The sequence below is a fragment of the Erinaceus europaeus genome, chromosome 16 (genome assembly GCF_950295315.1).
Source record: "Erinaceus europaeus chromosome 16, mEriEur2.1, whole genome shotgun sequence".
Taxonomy (NCBI): domain Eukaryota; kingdom Metazoa; phylum Chordata; class Mammalia; order Eulipotyphla; family Erinaceidae; genus Erinaceus; species Erinaceus europaeus.
Window position 1 is genome coordinate 13,262,304 of NC_080177.1, and position 19,568 is coordinate 13,281,871.

Below are 19,568 nucleotides of genomic sequence, written 5' to 3' on the forward strand. Positions count from 1 at the left end.
ATAATTTTGACAAACACAACAAGGCTATATTAAGAGCATTCTTGGAACATTAATTTGTGAGAAAAGAAAATTCCTTTATTATTACATACTTTACAAGGTAACACATCATTCTAATATGCCTTATTAAGACAGGCACCTCGTGTATTAAAAAAAAAAAGATAAAATGTTCTGGGCAGTGTCCTGTCCTGTATCACGCATAAGAAATGTCTTCAAACTCTGAATTCCTATAGGCACAGTCCATAGAAGTAGCGTCTAATGATGAAACCTTCCCAGTATGTATGTTCCAGGACAACCAGCTCAGTAGATCCTGGCAAGCCTACAAAGAGATTGTTAACTGCAAACAATTTTCCAAAGTCTGTAACTTACCTAACCTTTTCCAGAAGACGGTAAATCCGAGCAGAGATAATCTCCAGATTATTCATGTTGATTTGCCAGAATAGCTGGCCTTCAAAATGTCTAATATGATAATGCACCAGGAAATAATTTAAAAAATATTTTATTCATTTATTTATTGGATAGAGACAAATTAAGAGAGGGGGAGATATAGAGGGAAAGAGAGACACCTACAGCCCTGCTTCACCACTTATGAAGCTTTCCAGCTTCAGGTGGGGATCAAGGAGTTGAACCGGGGACCTTGTGCACTGTAATATGTGTGCTTAACCAGGTGCGACAGCTCCTGGCCCCAGAAATAATTTTTCTAGATGGACTGCAGGGGTATATCCTGGAGTCAATGTCACGGTGCCCAGAACTACCAGAAGTGAGTTATTCTTCACGTTCTACATTAGAGATGAGTGACAGAACCTAGAGTAGATTTGAACAAGAACTTGGACCTGGTTCTGCCATCACTTACTCCATCCTAGCCTCCAGCTGTTTTAACAGTTGTCTATCCACGTGGTAACAGAACAGGGAAAGAAGGTTGCTGGGGAAGACTAGGGGTTCTGCAAGAGAAGCTGTAGGCATTTGGGCTATCTCCCAGGCAATCAGAACCACTATGTCTGTCCTGAAGAGCAAAGAAGAAATAAATTATATTTGCACAAAAAATGAGCTTAAGGACAAGGTTACCCTCTTACCCTCTTATTCTCTGTGCATGTTTGCTATGTACCAGACAATGCTTAGTGCTTTCCACATCTTCCTTATGTAATCTTATTCTTGACATTTTAACTTTTGCTATATTACATGGTCTCCCATGGGAAAGCAACACTTTAGAGCTGAGATGGGATGTGAGGGGATAATTACAATTGCTGATTTTCTCTTTTTTCTTAGATGTCTGAATATACTGTTCAGAAAATTGAATCTGTCTCTTCCCACATATTCCAAGGGTAGTATTTGCAAGGTCTATAGAATCTCACCAAACTGTATGGTCACTATTTGGTTTCTTGAGGGTAGAATCCAGGGACAGCAGCTGCTCCCCACGACTCAACAGAGCATACAACAACGATACACCAAACTGCAATTGAGAAAGTGTCCAAGGTTAAACGAGTTCACCCTTGGTATTCACTGTGCCCCTGACTCTGCAGTCTTCCCAACTAAAACGACACTTTCGCATAAAAATGGAGCTCAGTAACCATAAAACTAACAGGTCTTTACATTGACTGGTCAAAGAATGCTCAGACCTTCTCAAGGCAACCACTGCTCTGAACTTTCCAAAAGATATTTTTCTGGAGAGCTAGTTAAACCTGTAATTTACAGGCTTGACCCTCTGAAATTACAGTCTGTAGATTAGGAATAAGATCCAGAAATTTGGGGAGTCAGGCGGTAGCTCAGCAGGTTAAGTGCAGGTGGTGCAAAGTGCAAGGACCTAAGGATCCTGGTTGGAGCCCCCGGCTCCCCACCTGCAGGGGAGTCGCTTCACAGGCGGTGAAGCAGGTCTGCAGGTGTCTATCTTTCTCTCCTCCTTTGTCTTCCCCTCCTATCTCCCTGTCCTATCCAACAACAATGACATCAATAACAACAATAATACAAGGGCAACAAAAGTGAATAAATAGTAAAAATATTAAAAATAATTTTTAAAAAGATTCAGAAATTTGATGCAGGTTGTTTGTAGACCTCATTTTAATAAAGGTTACTTTAGAAATCCTGATAAGATGGAAGGTTTTTTGTTTTTGTTTTTTTAATACCAGGCAGTGCTCAGCTATAGCTTATGGTGGTACTGGGTATTTAAGCCTCAGGCCCTAAATATTTTTGCATAACCATTATGCTATCACCCCAGCTCCTGATGGGAGATCTTAATAGAAGATCTGTGATATTAGAAGATACAAGAACTTTGATCTAGAGGTTTTTTTTTTTTTTTTTCCATATGGGGCTTCATGCCTATGGAATTACGGCTCTTCCAGGACTCTTATTTAATTTCAGAGACAGGGAGAGAAAACAGGAGGCCACACATCATGAAGTCCCCCCTAGTGCAAATACTCCCATGGTATTCCAAAGGCTTGAACCCTGATTTTTGTGCATGGTGAAGTGTGTGTCCCAACTGGTGAGTTATGACTTGTCCCCTAAGCCCTTCCCCCCTTTTTTGTGATAGAAATTGAGGGGAAAAGGACATAGAGAGGGAGAGACAAAGAAAGACACTTGCAACAGTGCTTCACCACTAATAAAGTTTTCCCCTCAGTAGGTAGGGACCAGAGGCCTGAACCTGAGTCCTTGCACATAGTAACCTGTGCACTCAGTCAGGTGTGCCGCCACCTGCCCCCTGCATGATTCTATAGCTCCCAGTGGACAGTGTTGCCCCAGATAGAGAGTAAGAGAAAAAGATAGCTACCACACCCCCACTCTACTACTCATGAAATTTCCCCCTTGCTTGGTGCATCCATGTGGTGACCAGGGGGCTCAAATCTAGGTTCTCATACATGGGGAAGTATTTGTTTTACTGAATGAATCATCTTCCAGCCCCCACACTTTTTTGTTTGTTTGTTTTTTACCATAGCTCTGGTTTATGGTGGTGCAGGGATTTAAACCTGGGTCTTTGGAGCCTCAGGCATAAGAGTTTCTTTGCATAATCACTGTTCTATCTACCCCACTAGTCAGTACTTTTTTTTTTTTTTTAAATATTTTATTTATTTATGAGAAAGATAGGAGAGAGAGAAAGAACCAGACATCATTCTGGTACATGTGCTGCCAGGGATTGAACTCTGGACCTCATGCCTGAGAATCCAATGCTTTATCCATTGCGCCACCTCCTGGACCACTAGTCAGTACTTTTAAAACTTATCTATTCAGGGGTTGGCTGGTAGCGCTCCCAGTTAAGCACACATATCACCGTGTGCAAAAACCCAGGTTCAGTCCCCTACTCCCCACCTGCAGGGGGGCTACGGAAGAAGGGCATACGCTAGAAGAAGAAGGGGGGATACTCTGAGAACAGTGAAGCAGGTCTGCAGGTGTCTAGCTCCCCCTCAGTCTCATGCTCCCCTCTCAATTTCTGGCCTATCCAATAAAATAGAAAAAAAAAAAAAGCCACCAGGAACCGTAGATTCATAGTGCTAGTACTGAGCCCCAGCAAAAAACCTGGTGTCAGTAAAACAAAAACATATCTATTACATACTAATAGTATAGTGTTACATATATATGAATTAGAAACATCTGGGTGGTATGGTTCAGAATTTGCTAAAAGTTAGTTTTTGAGGCTGGTCAGTGGTGCACCTGGTTAAGTACACAGATTACAATGCACAAGGACTCAGGTTCAGGCCAATGGTCCCCAGCTGCAGAAGGGAAGCTTCAAGAGTGGTGGAGCAGGGCTGGAGGTACCCTTCTCTCTCTCCTCCTCTAACTCACTCTTCCTCTCTTGATTTCTTTATCTTTAATCCCATAATATATGTTTTTAAAAAGTTTTCGGGAATCGGGCATAGCTCAGCAGGTAAAGCACAGGTAGCGCAAAGCACAAAAAACGGCCTAAGGATCCCGGTTCGAGCCCCCGGCTCCCCACCTGCAGGGGAGTCACTTTTCAGGCGGTGAAGCAGGTCTGCAGGTGTCTCTCTCCCCGTCTTCCCCTCCTCTCTCCATTTCTCTCTGTCCTATCCAACAACGACAGCAATAACAACAACAACAATAAACAACACGGGCAACAAAAGGGAAAAAAATAAATGTAAAAATTTTTTTTAAAAAAGTTAGTTTTCTGACCTTTGCACTACAGAGTTACACCAGTACTACCATCGTGGAGCTTTTTAAAAAAGCAGATACATGTGGAGGAGTTAGCATAATGGTTATGCAAAGAGACTTATGCCTGAGGCTCTATATTCCCAGATTCAATCCCCCGCACCACCATAAGTCTGAGCTGAGCAATACTCATGTAAAAAATAAAATTAAAAAGAGGAAGAGAAAGAGAAAGAAAGAGGAAGGAAAAGCCAGTTGGTAGCACACCTGGTGATGTGCATGGTATAGTATGTAAGGACCCTGGTTCCCACTTGTAGGGGGAAAGATTCATGAGCAGGAAGTAGGCTGCAGATGTCTCCCTCCTATCTTCCTATTCCCTCTTAATTTCTCTGTCTCTGCCCAATGAACAAGTAAATAAAGAAAACCAGACATGTGGACCCCACCCTAGATCTACTGAATGAAACTCTTTGGGCATGAGACCAAAGAACTAGTATTTGATAAATAAATTTATTTATTTATTAATAAATAAATACTTATTTGATAAGTATTTGATAAATATATAACTAGTATTTGATACTCCAATGCTCACTGCAAGCCAAGAAGCACCAAATAAGATGGAGAGAAGATTGGAGGGCTATGAGGAGACCAAATACTTGCTTATTCCTTTGCCATTGTTACTGCTTGTGGACCATTTATGGAAGGAGGGAGGTCTCCCAGATGTGTTACCTGATTCTGAAGCACCACAGTGACTGGCCGCTCAGAGGAGCCAGGTTGTAACAGTATTAGTCCCTTAAGTCCTTGGAGGAGTTCATGGAAGGTCAAGAGACTGATACATTTACACAGAGGTTTGAACATCATTTGCAGGGCCTGAAAAAAATTAAGTATCCTTTCTCAGTCTCAGATAATTTCACCCTCTCCTACCTTGCCTTCATCCCTTTATTTGATGACTTGTCCTTGGCACCTTCCTGGTCAGTATACATTCTATAGGCCTGTCACCACTCGTGCCTCCATCCTTAGTACTCGTGCTTCAATACCCACTTATTCTGGGACACTTAAGCAAAGTAGACTTGGGACTCAATGTTTATCAGTCTTTATTTCTCAAACCTTTATGGCACACTCACCTGAGCAATCATGCACCTGTGTTTTTGTTCATTGTACCTGAAGATGATCAACTATTTCTAAAGTGTTTTTTTTCTTTCTTTCTGCAATTCCATCACGTGAGGGTAGTGGGGTTGACACCTCCACTGCCTGTCAGCTTCTCTGGCATCTATAGGGTCTATAGGGTGTGAGGCATGGAGAGGACATTCCCTAACCCAGCCACAAAGCAATGTCACAGTACCTGATCAGTCATGTCCCTCCTAATCAGGAGGGGTAGATGGTGGATGATAGGCAAAAGGAGATTAACTGCCTTATCCTGGCGTAGGAAAGGGAGCAGCCGGGCCACTAGTAATTTCCCCTTCCGTACAGATAGCACCTGCAGGAAGCCATCTGTCACCTCCCTACAAGTAAGAAGGGAGAGTATATTCAGGACTCTGTCGGGAAAGTTATGTGGCAGAAAGGAGGGGCAGAAACACAGCCAGTGTTTTTGCTGACCCTTCCCTTCCAGGGCTGAACTGGGAACCTCTTACACTCACTCCAGATTATTTTGCTCCTGGATCTTCAAGGCCTGAAAGAGCTTTTCAACCTGCCTGCTCTGCTGCTCAAAGCAGGGTTGTGGAGTTCTATTCTTCTGGCTCTCCTCTACCTCCAGTAACTGAAGGAACATCTAGGTATTTGAGGGTGGAAAGAGGAAGGAAAAAGTCAACTTGAGCAATATCCCATTCTCTAGATGAAGCTGGGAACTTATCCCTAAGAAACACAGAATTCACCTTGGGGGAGGGGTCGGGCAGTAGCACAGAGGGCTAATTGCACATGGTGCAAAGTGCAAGGACTGGCATACGAACCCGGCTCGAGCCCCTGGCTCCCCACTTGCAGGGGAGTCACTTCACAAGTGGTGAAGCAGGTCTGCAAGTATCTATCTTTTTCTCCCCGTCTTCCCCTCCTCTCTCCATTTCTCTGTCCTATCCAACAACATCAGTAATAACAACAATAATAACCACAACAACGATAAAACAATAAGCGCAACAAAAGGGGAAAAAATAGCCTCCAGGAGTAGTGGATTCAAGGTGCAGGCACCGAGCACCAGCAATAACCCTGGAGGCAAAAAAAAAAAAAAAGAATTCACCTTCTCAATCCAGTACAATACCCGTAGCTTCTGACTGATTGAAGCTCCTGTGTCCTAGGAGAAAGAGTACCCCATCTTCAGTCACACCTCCACAGTAGTCACCCAGGTCTCTGAGATAGAAAGGCTAGACACAGGGGGGCAGGTAGTGGAGCATCTGATTAAGGGCACACATTACAGTGTACAAAGACCCAGGTTCAAGCCCCTGGTCCCCACCTGCAGGGGGAAAGCTTCACAAGTTATGAAGCAGGGCTGCAGGTGTCTCTGTTTCCTTCTTTATCTTCCCACCCTTCACAATTTCTTTGTTTCTATCCAATAATAAATAAGTAAAAATATTCAAGGAGAGCCGGGTGGCAGTACACTGGATTAAGCACACATAGTAGCTAAATGCAAGGACCCATGCAAGCATCCTGTTTGAGCCCTCAGCTCCCCACCTGCAGGAGAGTTGCTTCACAAATGGTGAAACAGGTCTGCAGGTGTCTCTCTTTCCCTCTCTGTCTTCCCTCCCCTTCTCAATTTCTCTGTCCTATCCAATTAAAAAGAATGAATGGAATGGCCTCCAGGAGCAGTGGATTTGTAGTGCAGGCACCAAGCTCCAGTGATAAACTTGGAGGGGAGAAAATGATAAATGTTTAAAAAGAAGAAAGGCTAGACACAAAGTCTGATCATACTTGATCACTTTTAGGTCACAGTTTGAACCAAAGTGTGGAAGTACTCCATACTTTTCTCTGAAACTGGGCAGAACAAAGGTCCTGGGGAGATAACACTCCTACCTGTTCTTGAGTTCCGTGGGGTACAGCATCAATGGCTCGGCGAGGGCTAAAACAAGTTGACACAGCCACCTGGCCCAGGGACCCCGCGATTCGAACCACTGCATGTAAGGAGTCAAGACACAGAAGTCTTCCCTTCCTCATTTCCTCTGTGTCCACCCCCATCCAGCAGGTCAACCCAGGTCCTACCTGACTCGTAAGCCTCTGCCTTCTGAATGTAAGGTGTTACCAGCTTGCAGGACTCAACCTTGCTCTTTTGTCCAAGTAGCTCTTCATCCACCTGCTTCTTCTCTAGTCTCCAATAATATTCCTGACAGTCCAGGGAACCAAAGGACATATTCATCTTCTGAACTTAGAATTAAGGTTCTCATGTACAACTTTTTCTTTTTTTTTAATTTTTTATTTATAAAAAAGAAACATTGACTAAACCATAGGATAAGAGGGGTACAACTTCACACAATTCCCACCACCAGAACTCTGTATCCATCCCCTCCCCTAATAGCTTTCCTATTCTTTATCCCTCTGGGAGCATGGACCCAAGATCATTATGGGATGCAGAAGGTGGAAGGTCTGGCTTCTGTAATTGCTTCCCTGCTGAACATGGGTGTTGACAGGTTGATCCATACTCCCAGCCTGCCTCTCTCTTTCCCTAGTGGGGTGGGGCTCTGGGGAAGTGGAGCTCCAGGACATATTGGTGGGGTTGTTTGTCCAGGGAAGTCTGGTTGGCATCATGCTAGCATCTGGCACCTGGTGGTTGAAAATAGAGTTAACGGGGAGTCGGGCTGTAGCGCAGCGGGTTAAGCGCAGGTGGCGCAAAGCACAAGGACCGGCATAAGGATCCCGGTTCGAACCCCGGCTCCCCACCTGCAGGGGAGTCGCTTCACAGGCGGTGAAGCAGGTCTGCAGGTGTCTGTCTTTCTCTCCTCCTCTTTGTCTTCCCCTCCTCTCTCCATTTCTCTCTGTCCTATCCAACAACGACAACAACAATAATAACTACAACAATAAAACAACAAGGGCAACAAAAGGGAATAAATAAATAAATAAATAAATTTAAAAAAAAAGAAAAAAAAATTAAAAAAAAAAAGAAAATAGAGTTAACATACAAAGCCAAACAAATTGTTGACCAGTCATGGACCTAAAGGCTGGAATAGCACAGATGAAGAATTGGGGAGCCTTCCATTTTGTAGATAGCTAGTAGGCTCTATTTTAGTTATATTCCAAAGGGACTGTGGCTATACTAGTGGGTTTTTTTTTTTCTCCCTGAGTCTGAAATGCAGGTGGATCCTAATTATTGTCTGGGGAGATGATGTCATGGCTGGCAAAAGGACCAGAAAGCTGGATCAGGGAAGAGAGTAGCTCCCAAATATAGGAAAGGTGTATAAATATTGTTGACTATAAACCCCATAGATTTGATGTGATCTGGGGTCCATATTCAGCTTGGGAACCTATGTGACCTCTGCATCCCTGTAGATCTGAGCTCACATTCTGTGGTCATAAGTAGGAACATTCCAAGCTGCCCCAATATCAGGACTCATTTTCCTCAGGTGTAGCATAGAGTATATTGTCCAGCCTCCCTTCGGAGGATGGAACATTCTCTACCGTTGTTGATCCAAGTTGAGGGCAAGGTCCTATGGAGGCCCACAAAGGGTTCTATTGTGTTGTTCCTGATAGGAATGACCAGTAGCAATGGAGAGAGGGATTTATTCAAGGTCTAGGCCCATCATGTCTGTTTGGGGATCTCAGGACTCCCCAAATAGGGCCCTAGCTTTTTTCTGTTTTTGTTTTTATCACAGCACTATTTAGCTCTGGTTTATGGTGGTGAGGGGGACTGAATCTGGGACTTGAAAGAGCCTCAGGCATGAAAGTCTGTTTGCATAGCCATTATGCTATCTACCCCCACACTCGTGTACAACTTTTTCAAGTTATTTTTAAATAAATGTCATTTATTTTTATTATTGAATAGAGACAGAGCCATTAAGAGTGGAGTGAGAGATAAAGAGGGAGAGACATAAGGTTGGGGAGACAGTATAATGGTTATGCAAAAGGCTTTCATGCCTGAGGTTCAGAAGGCCCAAATTCAGTCCCCAGCACTACCAAAAGCCAGAGCTTTGCAGTGCTCTGATCTCTCTCTCTCTCATTAAAATAAATGAAATAAATATTTTTTTAAAAAAAAAGTAGAGGGAGAGGCAGACACCTGCAGTTCTACTGCAGCACTCATGAAGCTTAACCCCTGCAAGTGAAGGCCAGGGGCTTGAACCTGGGTCCTTGTGCACTGTTAGTGTGTGCACTTAACCAGGCCTCATGAGTCTGGCCTCATGAGTCATTTCCTACAGCATTCATTCCATAAATGATCCTTGCACCTCTAGCCCTTCTAACAGCCATTCTGGAGCATCTTGAACACCCTAGACCTTGTATCACCTAGCTTGGGGTCCTATAGCAATACTTGAACTAGCTACCAGCAGAACAGCTAGAAAGGCAGAGAGCAAAGTGAAGGAACAGGGGGGTAGATGGTGGATTTGTCAGGAAGCAACTCTATCCCAGCATTTGCAAATTGCCTACATTCCTTGTTTCTAAGTTACATACCGCACACCACCTCTCCTCTGCATTTTTTTTTTTCTGTCTCCACGGTCTCAAACTGGGGCTTGGTGCCTGCACTACTAATCTACTGCTCCTGGAGGCTATTTTTTCCCCTTTTGTTGCCCTTGTTGTTTTTCATTGTTATTGCTGTCACTGTTGTTGGATAGGACAGAGAGAAGTGGAGAGAGGAGGGGAAGACAGAGGAGGAGAGAAAGATAGAAAACCTGCAGACCTGCTTCACCACTTATGAAGCAACCCCTGCAGGTGGGGAGTGGGGGACTCGAACAGGGATCCTTATGCTGGTCCCTGTGCTTCGTACCATGTGCACTTAACTCACTGTGCTACCGCCCAGCCCTCCTTTGCATTTTAATTCTGTGATCCTGCCTGTGCTTTCCAAAGTCAGCATGACGACCATCAGTAACTTGAAATACAGAAACAGCACTGAGAATGTATTTGTCAGAACCTGAATCAAGGTTATTCATTTTGAAGCAATGCCGAAGAGGCAAGCATCTAAAACTTTCACTTAGCTTGGCAGAAAGAGGACTTTTGAAGCTTGGTTAAAAAGGAAGAAAGTAGATAGGGAAGAGAGAGATTGGATGGGAACCTCAGTAGGAGGCTAAGGAGAAAGTGAAACACAGGATTATCAGACAACCCCAAAGCTTATGGGCAAATGGCCTGAGAGATGGCTCAGTGGACAAAGTAAATCATTGAACTCTCAAGCTTGAGGTCCTGAGTTTGATACCCAGCATCACATGTGTCAGAGTGATGCTCTAGTTTTCTCTCTCCCTTCTAAGAAAAAAAAACAAAACTGGACAAAGACTTGTCTCATAAAGGGGAAGACAGGGAGTGTGTGTGTGTGTGTGTGTGTGTGTGTGTGTGTGTGTGTGTGTGTGTAGGAAACAGTCAAAATGTCAGCATTTTTTTCAACGGATTAAATGATACTTAATAATCCCATTTAATGCTTTAGAAGATTCCTGTATTTTATTATTTTTTTTTGATTCCTGTATTTAGATCTTAAAAAGTCAAGGTTTCTAGCATCCAATGCTAGAAACATTTTCTGGGGGCCAGCTGGTGGCACACCTAGTTAAGCATACACATTACAGTGCACAAGGACCTGAGTTCAATCCCCTATACCACCATAAGTCAGAGCTGAGCAGTAAAAATTTTTTATATATATATATATATATATATATATATATATATATATATATATATATATTATATGTATGTATATGATGTTCTAGTATATGGTGCAGTAGCTAGAGAATTGGACTTAAAAGCAGGAGGGTCTTAGTTTGATTATATGTGCCATAGAGCTGCTCTGGTTCTCTTATGCTAATAAATCTTCGATAAATAGATAAGACTCAGGCAGTTTATGCAATAGACTTTCATGTCTGAGGCACTAGAAGTTCCAAGTTCAATCTCTGGTATCACCAGAAGTCAGGATTTAGGGGTGCTCCTATTCTGCAGTGACTGCCTTCTCCCACCTTCATGGACATGGTCCCTCTAGTGAAGAGCACATCAGAGGCCCCATGGGCTTCAGACCTATTTGACCCTGAGATCAGAAGCTAAAAAGAACGCGTGGTTCTTACCTGATAGTAGTAGTCATCCAGGTGGGGATTCTCACTCTGCAGCTGAACCATCTGCACTTTGATCACCCAGTCCTTCTCTTTCTGGGTCATTAGGTTAGCATATGAGTCTGGTTGCTGAGGCCCAGGCTTCTTGGCTGGGGGGCTTCAAGCCAGGAGGAACATCCCCTTAGACCTACCCACCTATGCACAGTCTACAGCCCAGGGAGTGGTGAGCGGGGGTGGGTGGGGGTGGAACTGTCTGGGAAGGCAGGAGAATCTTAATGGGGCAGGATCTTTAGGGGGAGACACTTGATTACAGGGGGAAAAGCAGCATGCAGAAAAGGTCTCCTCTCACCCTTGCTCCTGTCTCGGCTTTACCTTGGTGTTCGACTGTGCTGCTGTTTCTGCTTGAACTGTAGGATCCGTTGATGCTGAGGGTGAAGCTGGGTCAGATGACTAGGCAGACTGAGAAAGAAATGTGGACTGAATGGGTGATAGCTCTCAGATCCCCAACTTCTCCATTCTTTAAGCTTCTGAAAACCTCAGCTGGGCATTAAGGGAACCCTAGCTGTTCATGCACACACACCAGCCCCCCGCCCCCCTTCCTGCCACACATACAAAACATCACAATTGTAACTCGACTAGGATCACATTTCCAGGTATTTTTCTGCAATTTGATGGTAGGAAATCTTGACAGTAGGAAACCAGTTGGCCTGACTGTGGGGAGGTTTGAATTCTAGTTCCCAGCTCTGTCATGCAGCTAACCTCAACTCCATTCATTTCAGTCTCCAGACCTCCATTTTCTGAGGGTGAAGGCAATGGACTTCATACCACAGATTTCTCTTACTGTTTATCTGTGGCATCCGGTTGAGTACCCCCCATCCTTCCTTAGATACCTCTTCCTGAAAACCTTGTCTGTCCTGAATGCTGGGGTGCCTGACACCTTGGACCAGTACCTGAACTTAGGGGACCATGAGGTCGGTGGGCTGCAGAAAAGACCTGGGTCTGGTGAAGGCAGTTGACGTCCGAAGTGTCTTGCAAGGGAGTTGGCTCCGGGAAATGTGGGCCCACAAGCAACTGGTGACAGGGTCTGAGAGAGGAATTTTCAAGGCTTGGAGAAAGACATCTTTCCAATGGAAAATTGCTCTTGCTACTAAGGTCATCTCTGTCTCTATATTGTCACCTGCCTTTTCCCTGAGAACTTCACCCAATGCTATTCTGTTTGGGGATTTCCTCAAGTCAGCTGTGAGGGCACCAGACTGGATTGCACTCTTGTTCCCAATATGTCTGTCATTTCACAGTTCTTCAGCCTCTAACAATATGTGGTTGGGGGAGAGGGGTTGCATGTGCATCACTTTCTCTCTTCCTCCCTTTTGGGACAACTTTCTCTTGGCTGTGTCTTCAGTCACTGAGGCAGAGTTCATCTGTCTCTCTCTTTGGAGGAGTACTTACTCCTCATTCTCCCCTGTAGGATTTCCTGCAATTGCTCCATTTATGCATTTTTGCTCTTTGTAGCCCTTAGCTTTTACTGTTTATCTATTGAAAATATGTAGGGTGAAGTAGGGATCTAGTTTGTTCTTTTTCATATAAAGACCAATTATTCCAGCATCATCCCTGTCATTTACTAAATTTCCTCACAAGGTGGGTATGTCCCACTTCTGTGCCTACCTCCACATGGGCTGGTGTATCTGCAGAACAAGGTCAAGACCATATAAAACTTAATGGAAATAAGGGACACTTGAGGCTCCTTCTCAGCACCTAGTGTCTTTTTAATTTTGTTATTATCTTTATTTATTGGATAGAGGCAGCCAGATATCAAGAGGGAAGGGAATGATAGAGAGACACCTGCAGTCTTGCTTCACCACTCATGAAGCTTTCCCACTACAGGTGGGGACTGGGGGCTCGAACCCTGGTCCTTGTGCATTGTAAGCACTCAACGAGGTGTGTCACCACCCAACCCTATGTTGGTTTTTTTTTTTCATAATGATCATTTCCTCTCAAGTTGTAATTTATTTTCAGTTATTTATGTTTTTACTTATTCATGAAGAAATTAGGCAGAGAAGAGAAAGAACCAGACGTCATTCTGGTACATGTGCTGCTGGGAATTAAACCCAAGACCTCATGCTTGAGAATCCAGTGCCTTATCCACTGTGCCCCCTCCTAGAACACCCTAGTGTTTTTTTCATGGGGTAGGACTGGAGCCACTCACCTGCCACAGAAAGTGCAAGGAAACAGGTGACATCCCCAGCATACCCGGTGCCTTGACTTGAGGGGGCCTGAGAAGACTTCTCTAGAGTAGGAGGGAGGAAGAGCCAGACTCAGTGAGCCCCTGCAACAATTTCTACATCTGTCTGTGTCAGAGAGAGAGAGAGAGAGAAAGAGAGAGAGAGAGAGAGAGAGAGAGAGAGAGATGGGTGGGGGGAGCAAGTAAGCCAACCATTTGTTTTTTACCAGAGCACTGCTCAGCTCTGGTTTATGGTGGTGTGAGGGGGTTTAACTTTGGAGCCTCAGGCATGAGAGTTTCTTTGCATAACCATTATGCTATCTACCCCCACCCCCAACCATTTCTAATACCTAGGACCCTGGTGACTTTACCCTCAGTTTCAAAGCCAGCTGGTCCAGGTCACCTCTCCTCCCCTTAAGAAAAACAGAGTGGGTTGAAATATGGTTCTAAGTCACTTCATTTCATAGCATAAGAATTCTGGTTTCTCTCTACTGGTTGTGGGAATCCAAGGAAATCAATGCCATATATGGACTACAGAGACACGGGAGCCCAGGGGCAAATGTGACTTGCCTATAGCACCAGGCTCAGCGTGAGCACCTATGGGAGATGAGATATCCACTCCTGCTAGGCCCTGGATCATAGGGATGAGAATGAACTCAAACTAAGTGGGAGAAAGGAGGAAAAAGGGGAAAAGAGAGTCCCTAATTGTGTTCAAGCCTGAAGTAGAATGCTAATCTGGAACCTGTTTTAGGGGTGAAGAGGTTGGGGACTGCTTCACTGTGATGGCAGATGGTGGGGGTTCAGGACAATTGTCTGTCCATCTCCACCCCTCCCCCACTCCACCCTTGCCTTGGTACCTGGGTGTTATGGGATGCACTGAGAGCAGCTGAGTCCTGCAGACTATTATTCTCTTCCTCCTCTTCCACCTCTTCCTCCACTTCTTCCAGGTCTGTGGTGGGATCTGAATCCAGGACCTCCTCTTCCACTTCATTTTCTTCTTCCTCCAGCTCTTCAAGAGCCAAGCGGCCACAGTACTTGCCTGAGCTTCGACTTAAGGGGCGGCCTGAGGAAGAGGAAGATGGGTGCTCAGGTGTAAGTGGTCTCTAGAGAGCCTGCTTCTCATAGCACTCCTGGCTACACAAGGAGTCTCCTGCACTGTCTTCAGACACCTATTGTAAAGGTTCCACTCGGCCTCATGACTCCAGGGGGCCTCTACTCATACCCCACCCCACCCCCCCCCGCCCCACCACCACACACACTAGAGCAGACAGAAGCACCAGGTGCAAGACTTTCCACATCCCCATTCAGCTGCCTCACGTGCTACCACCATGACTTCCCCACCTGCTCTCCTCAACTAACCGCCCTTGAGTGTCTCTCCTGACTCAAGGGAAATCCAGCTGGCCTGACTCACTACCGTTTAACCCACCGTGACCAGGTGCTTTACACGGATACGTTCATTCGCTCTGACAACAATCAGGTGAGGCTGTTACTGGCAACATTCTGTGATGGTGAGGAAAATAGGGTTCACAAAAGTGGTCTTAATTACCCGGTGTGACAATAGCTCCCAAATGGAAGAGTCCCAGTGAGTCCTCACACCCGAGCCCTTGTCTGTCTACTGAGCAGACCCTGCATGTGGTAACTGTGGTCCAGATGCCACATCCCTGTGGTGATACCTTCAAGGCACTTCATCTTTGCAGACTGGTGGACTTCCTCCATGACTGTTTCCTCTGATGGGAGAGCCTTTGGTAGGTAAACCTGGCACAGAGAAGAGACTCAGAGATGCCTTCCTCCTCAGCAAGGACGGCATGGCACCCTCCCCCCAATAGCTGTAGCTTCCTCCCAGCAAGGTTGTCAGAGGAGAATTGGCCCAAGGTCTCAAGGAGCCCACTCCATGACTTCTCCAGCTCGAGGGAGGTGTCCTGCAAAGGGAAATGAGCAAGAGGGCCAGGGGATGAAAGAGAAGTGCTCCCACACAAACACCACCAGCCTCGGTGCACCACAGCCGCATTGCTCCTACCCACCGCCCAACTTTTGTCCTTCCTGCTTTGTTTCGCCATGACTATCTGGGCCAGACCTTGCTTGCTGCCCTTAACTTTAAAGGCCCCAGCTCCGCCCCAGCTCCTCTATTAAAGGGCCAGCGCCCCGTTCCCCCCACCCCACCCCACCCCATGCACCTTGGTAGAAATATGATAACCCGATGATAAAAAAAAAACATTTGAAAGGACAGGAGAAATAAAATTCTTCTTTTAACCATCCAAGGCTGAGTATAATTTACTTTGGTCGATATTTGGCAGCAGCCATTTAAAAAATGAGAGTCTCAGGAGTCCAGTGGTAGCGCTGCGGGTTAAGTGCATGTGGCGGGAAGCTTAAGGGCCGGAGTAAAAATCCCGGTTCGAGCCCTGGGCTCCCACCTGCAGGGGAGTCGTATCACAGGCAGTGAAGCAGGTCTGCAGGTGCCTTTCTCTCCCCCTCTCTGTCTTCTCCTCTTCTCTCCATTTCTCTCTGTCCTGTCCAACAATGAACGATATCAACAATAACAATAATAACCACAACAAGGCTACAACAACAAGGGCAACAAAAGGGGGAAAAAGATGGCCTCCAGGAGCAGTGGATTCATGGTGCAGGCACTGAGCCCAGCAATAACCCTGGAGGAAAAGAAAATGAGGGTCTCGTGTGTTCCATTTTTTAAAAAAAATTTCTTTATTGGGATAACTGAATTTCTTAAGTGAAGGGTAAAGGTACAAATTTTGTTCTATTGTCATTTTATTAAAATTTAAAAAAATATTTATTTATTTTCCCTTTTGTTGCCCTTGTTTTTTTATTGTTGTAGTTATTGTTGTCGTTGTTAGCTAGGACAGAGAGAAATGGAGAGAGGAGGGGAAGACAGAGGGGGAGAGAAAGACAGACACCTGCAGACCTGCTTCACCACCTGTGAGGCTCCCTGCAGGTGGGGAGCCTCAAACCAGGATCCTTAAGTTGGTCCTTGCGCTTTGCGCCACATGCGCTTAACCTGCTGCACTACCGTGTTCCACACTTTTTACAAGAACTCAGAGATTATGCTTCCCACAGTCCCCAGGCTGTATGCCACCATCCTGGGATAGGAAAACCCTGGGTGGGTTGTTAGCAGATTACCTCATCAGCAAGCTCCAGGCTGGAGGGCAGCATACCTGTGCGTCTCTAGGGTCTATTTGGTGCTGCTTGCCCTTTACTGGGTCCTGTGAGTTACCAGCTCTAAGCTGACAGGCCACCCTGTGAATCTAGAAGTCAGAGCTTCAAGGTAAAAGCACTTTTGCCTGAGTTATATTGATAACTTACTGTCTTCTGAGCTGCATTCATGGAAGACTGGTTCACAAGTTCAGGAGTAAAAGGAAAGCAAACAAAAAACTCAGACCCACTTGAGGCCCATCTAACCCCCAAGTGATCCTGAGCCCTGTGCCCACATCCTGTGTTCAGCTGAGCCCCACACAACTCTATCGAGTTTTGAATAAAAATAAAAATCGTATAGTTTCTCTACATTAAAAACAACAACAACAAAACAACTTAGGGATCAGGGTGCAGTTCACCCGGTAGAGTACATACTCTACCATGTCCAATGACCTCGGTTCAAGCCCCCAACCATCTCATGGGAGCACCATACAAAACAGCAGTTTTGTGAGTGCTGGAGTGGTACGGAGAGAGGCGTGGTGTCACACCTTCTGAAAAAGCAAGAGTCCACTGGAATTGCAAAGGTGTGAATCCTCCATAAAGCTCTGCTGGCAAAAATAAATCAAGTTAAGCTTTACATTATAGTTACAGTACCAGGACTCTCCTACTCATTTGTCTTATTTATTTAGTTTTAACTTTTTTAAATATTTATTTATTTTCCCTTTTGTTGCCCTTGTTTTATTGTTGTTGTTATTGATGTCATTGTTGTTGGATAGGACAGAGAGAAATGGAGAGAGGAGGGGAAGACAGGGGGGAGAGAAAGATAGACACTGCAGACCTGCTTCACCGCCTGTGAAGCGACTCTCCTGCAGGTGGGGATCTGGGGCTCGAACCTGGTTCCTTACGCCGGTCCCTGTTCTTTGTGCCACATGCGCTTAACCTGCTGTGCTATAGCTATAGCCGGACCCTGTTTTATTTATTTTAACCAGCATACCATTCAGATCTGGCTATTGGTAGTGCTGGGGATTGAACCTGGGTCTTTTTTTTTTTTTTTTTTTTTTGTCTCCAGAGTTATCACTGGAGCTTGGTGCCTGAACCACAAACCCACTGCTCCAGGCAGCCATCTTTCTCCTTTTGCTGTTGTTGTTATAACTGTTGTTGGATAGGACAGAAGGGAAGACGAGAGGGGGAGAGAAAGATATCTACAGACCTGCTTCGCCGCTTGTGAAGCGGAAACCCCTGCAGGTGGAGAGCTGGGGGCTTCAGCCGGGTTCCTTTCGTGGGTCCTTGTGCTTGGTATTATGTGTACTTAACCCGGTTCTCCGCCAGGCCCAAGCCTGGGGTCTTTTATGTACAAGTACTTTGCATTAACACTGCATAATTACAAGGCCCAGTACCATGATTCTTGGTGCCTCTAAGGAAAATATTTGTTTCAAGAGTTTTGCTGTAGGTCAGCATTTTATGGATGTGTGTGTGCTGGGGATTTAAACAGCTTGAAAATTACTGACAAGCTCTTCAAATATCTGAATTGATTTTAGGACTTTTTGGTAATGTGACCCAGCTGTTTCTCTTTAGAACTTCTTAATTTACATCGATATTATCAACAAGAGAGACAGATGGTGATTTTCAGTATTCAGATGTGATTCATCAGGTAGTTACAGAGACTGCATCTTAGGATTTTATCACAATTTTCTTTCTGAAGGGACTTCTTGTGTTACAGCTGGTAACAAGATGGAGACCAAGATGGGTGGCAGGAGTTTATTTCACCCGTGGGCCAGAGCCTGTAGTACTCCAGGGAAAGTGCTCAACCCCAAACCTCAGGTTAAACTGTCTTTTCTAGTCTATTCCAAGTTTATAACCATCAGCAAGCAAACCAGGAAGTACAGAAACAAAATTCAAAGCAGTTACAGTTACTGGGGATTTTGCAACCCACCACCATCCATAACACTGACATTTTCAATTAGCAGGTGCATTGTTCAGGGAATGGAATGTTTCACTCTACATATGATAGAATAGTCTGACCGAACTTGTTTTTATTTTATTATTTATTTTGGCTTTTTCCCCCCTCTTTAACCAGAGCACTGCTCAGCTCTGGCTTATGGTGGTGCCGGGGATTGAACCTGGGACTTTGGAGCCTCAGGCATGAGAGTCTGTTTGCATAACCATTATGCTGTCTACCCTCTGCCCAGACATTTTATCATTTATTTACCAAACTTGTTTTTACACATTCCAATTCTCTCTGTTTTCTACTTCTTTATTTTTCTTAATCAACTTTCTGATCTACTCTCAATCTGCTTCCTTGTTTATTTTTGTCTACATCTCCACTATACTGGTAGCAACTAATAGCAAAGCAGATGGACTTGGGATCAACATTCAGAATAACAGCCCTGACATGGCTATTTGCGGTTTCACTTGGGACCTAGTGGTTTTTGCAAAAATTCCCTACCTTGGCCTGGTCTTATATGTTTATTGATCTTTTTGATTACCTAGATTTTTGCCACAGTTTAGTCGCAATGTTTAGTGAAGCTATGCCTGGTGTTTGACTCCATGGTCATTCCTTATTCAGCAGTGAGGCACCCTGAGCATTCTCATCCATTCAGGTTTCTTACCTCCTACATTCCAGTGATTTCCAAATCCCTTTGTTAGAACTGATAACTCTCAACTTACAACACCTCAGTGGTTTTCCATTTCTTGTCTTTACACAAGGTATTTGAACCTCTAAGATCTGATGCCAATGGTCCCTGCAAGTCATCTTTAAAAAAACCCTGTCTTCGGGAGTTGGGCGGTGAAGCAGGTCTGCAGGTGTCTTATCTTTCTCTCCTCCTCTCTGTCTTCCCCTCCTCTCTCCATTTCTCTCTGTTCTATCTAACAACAACAATAACTACAACAAGGGAAACAAAAGGGTATAAAATAAATAAATATTTTTAAAAATCTTAAAAACAAACAAACAAAAACCCTCTGTCTCCTTATGGATT

General features: G+C 44.8%; 1 protein-coding gene across 1 annotated transcript; it reads right to left on the bottom strand.

The window, feature by feature from the left end:
- Positions 1-504: 504 nt before the first annotated feature.
- On the bottom strand, positions 505-15,165 carry PATL2 (PAT1 homolog 2). Its single transcript, XM_007534125.2, has 14 exons — positions 15,123-15,165; positions 14,307-14,512; positions 13,435-13,515; positions 12,182-12,315; positions 11,604-11,681; positions 11,247-11,388; positions 7,267-7,387; positions 7,081-7,178; positions 6,311-6,364; positions 5,721-5,851; positions 5,426-5,585; positions 4,813-4,953; positions 1,350-1,447; positions 505-1,000 (listed from the first exon to the last, which is right to left on the bottom strand). The coding sequence occupies exons 1-14, from the start codon at positions 15,163-15,165 to the stop codon at positions 847-849; spliced, it is 1,641 nt and encodes a 546-aa protein (XP_007534187.2). The 3' UTR covers positions 505-846.
- Between the last annotated feature and the right edge of the window lie 4,403 nt (positions 15,166-19,568).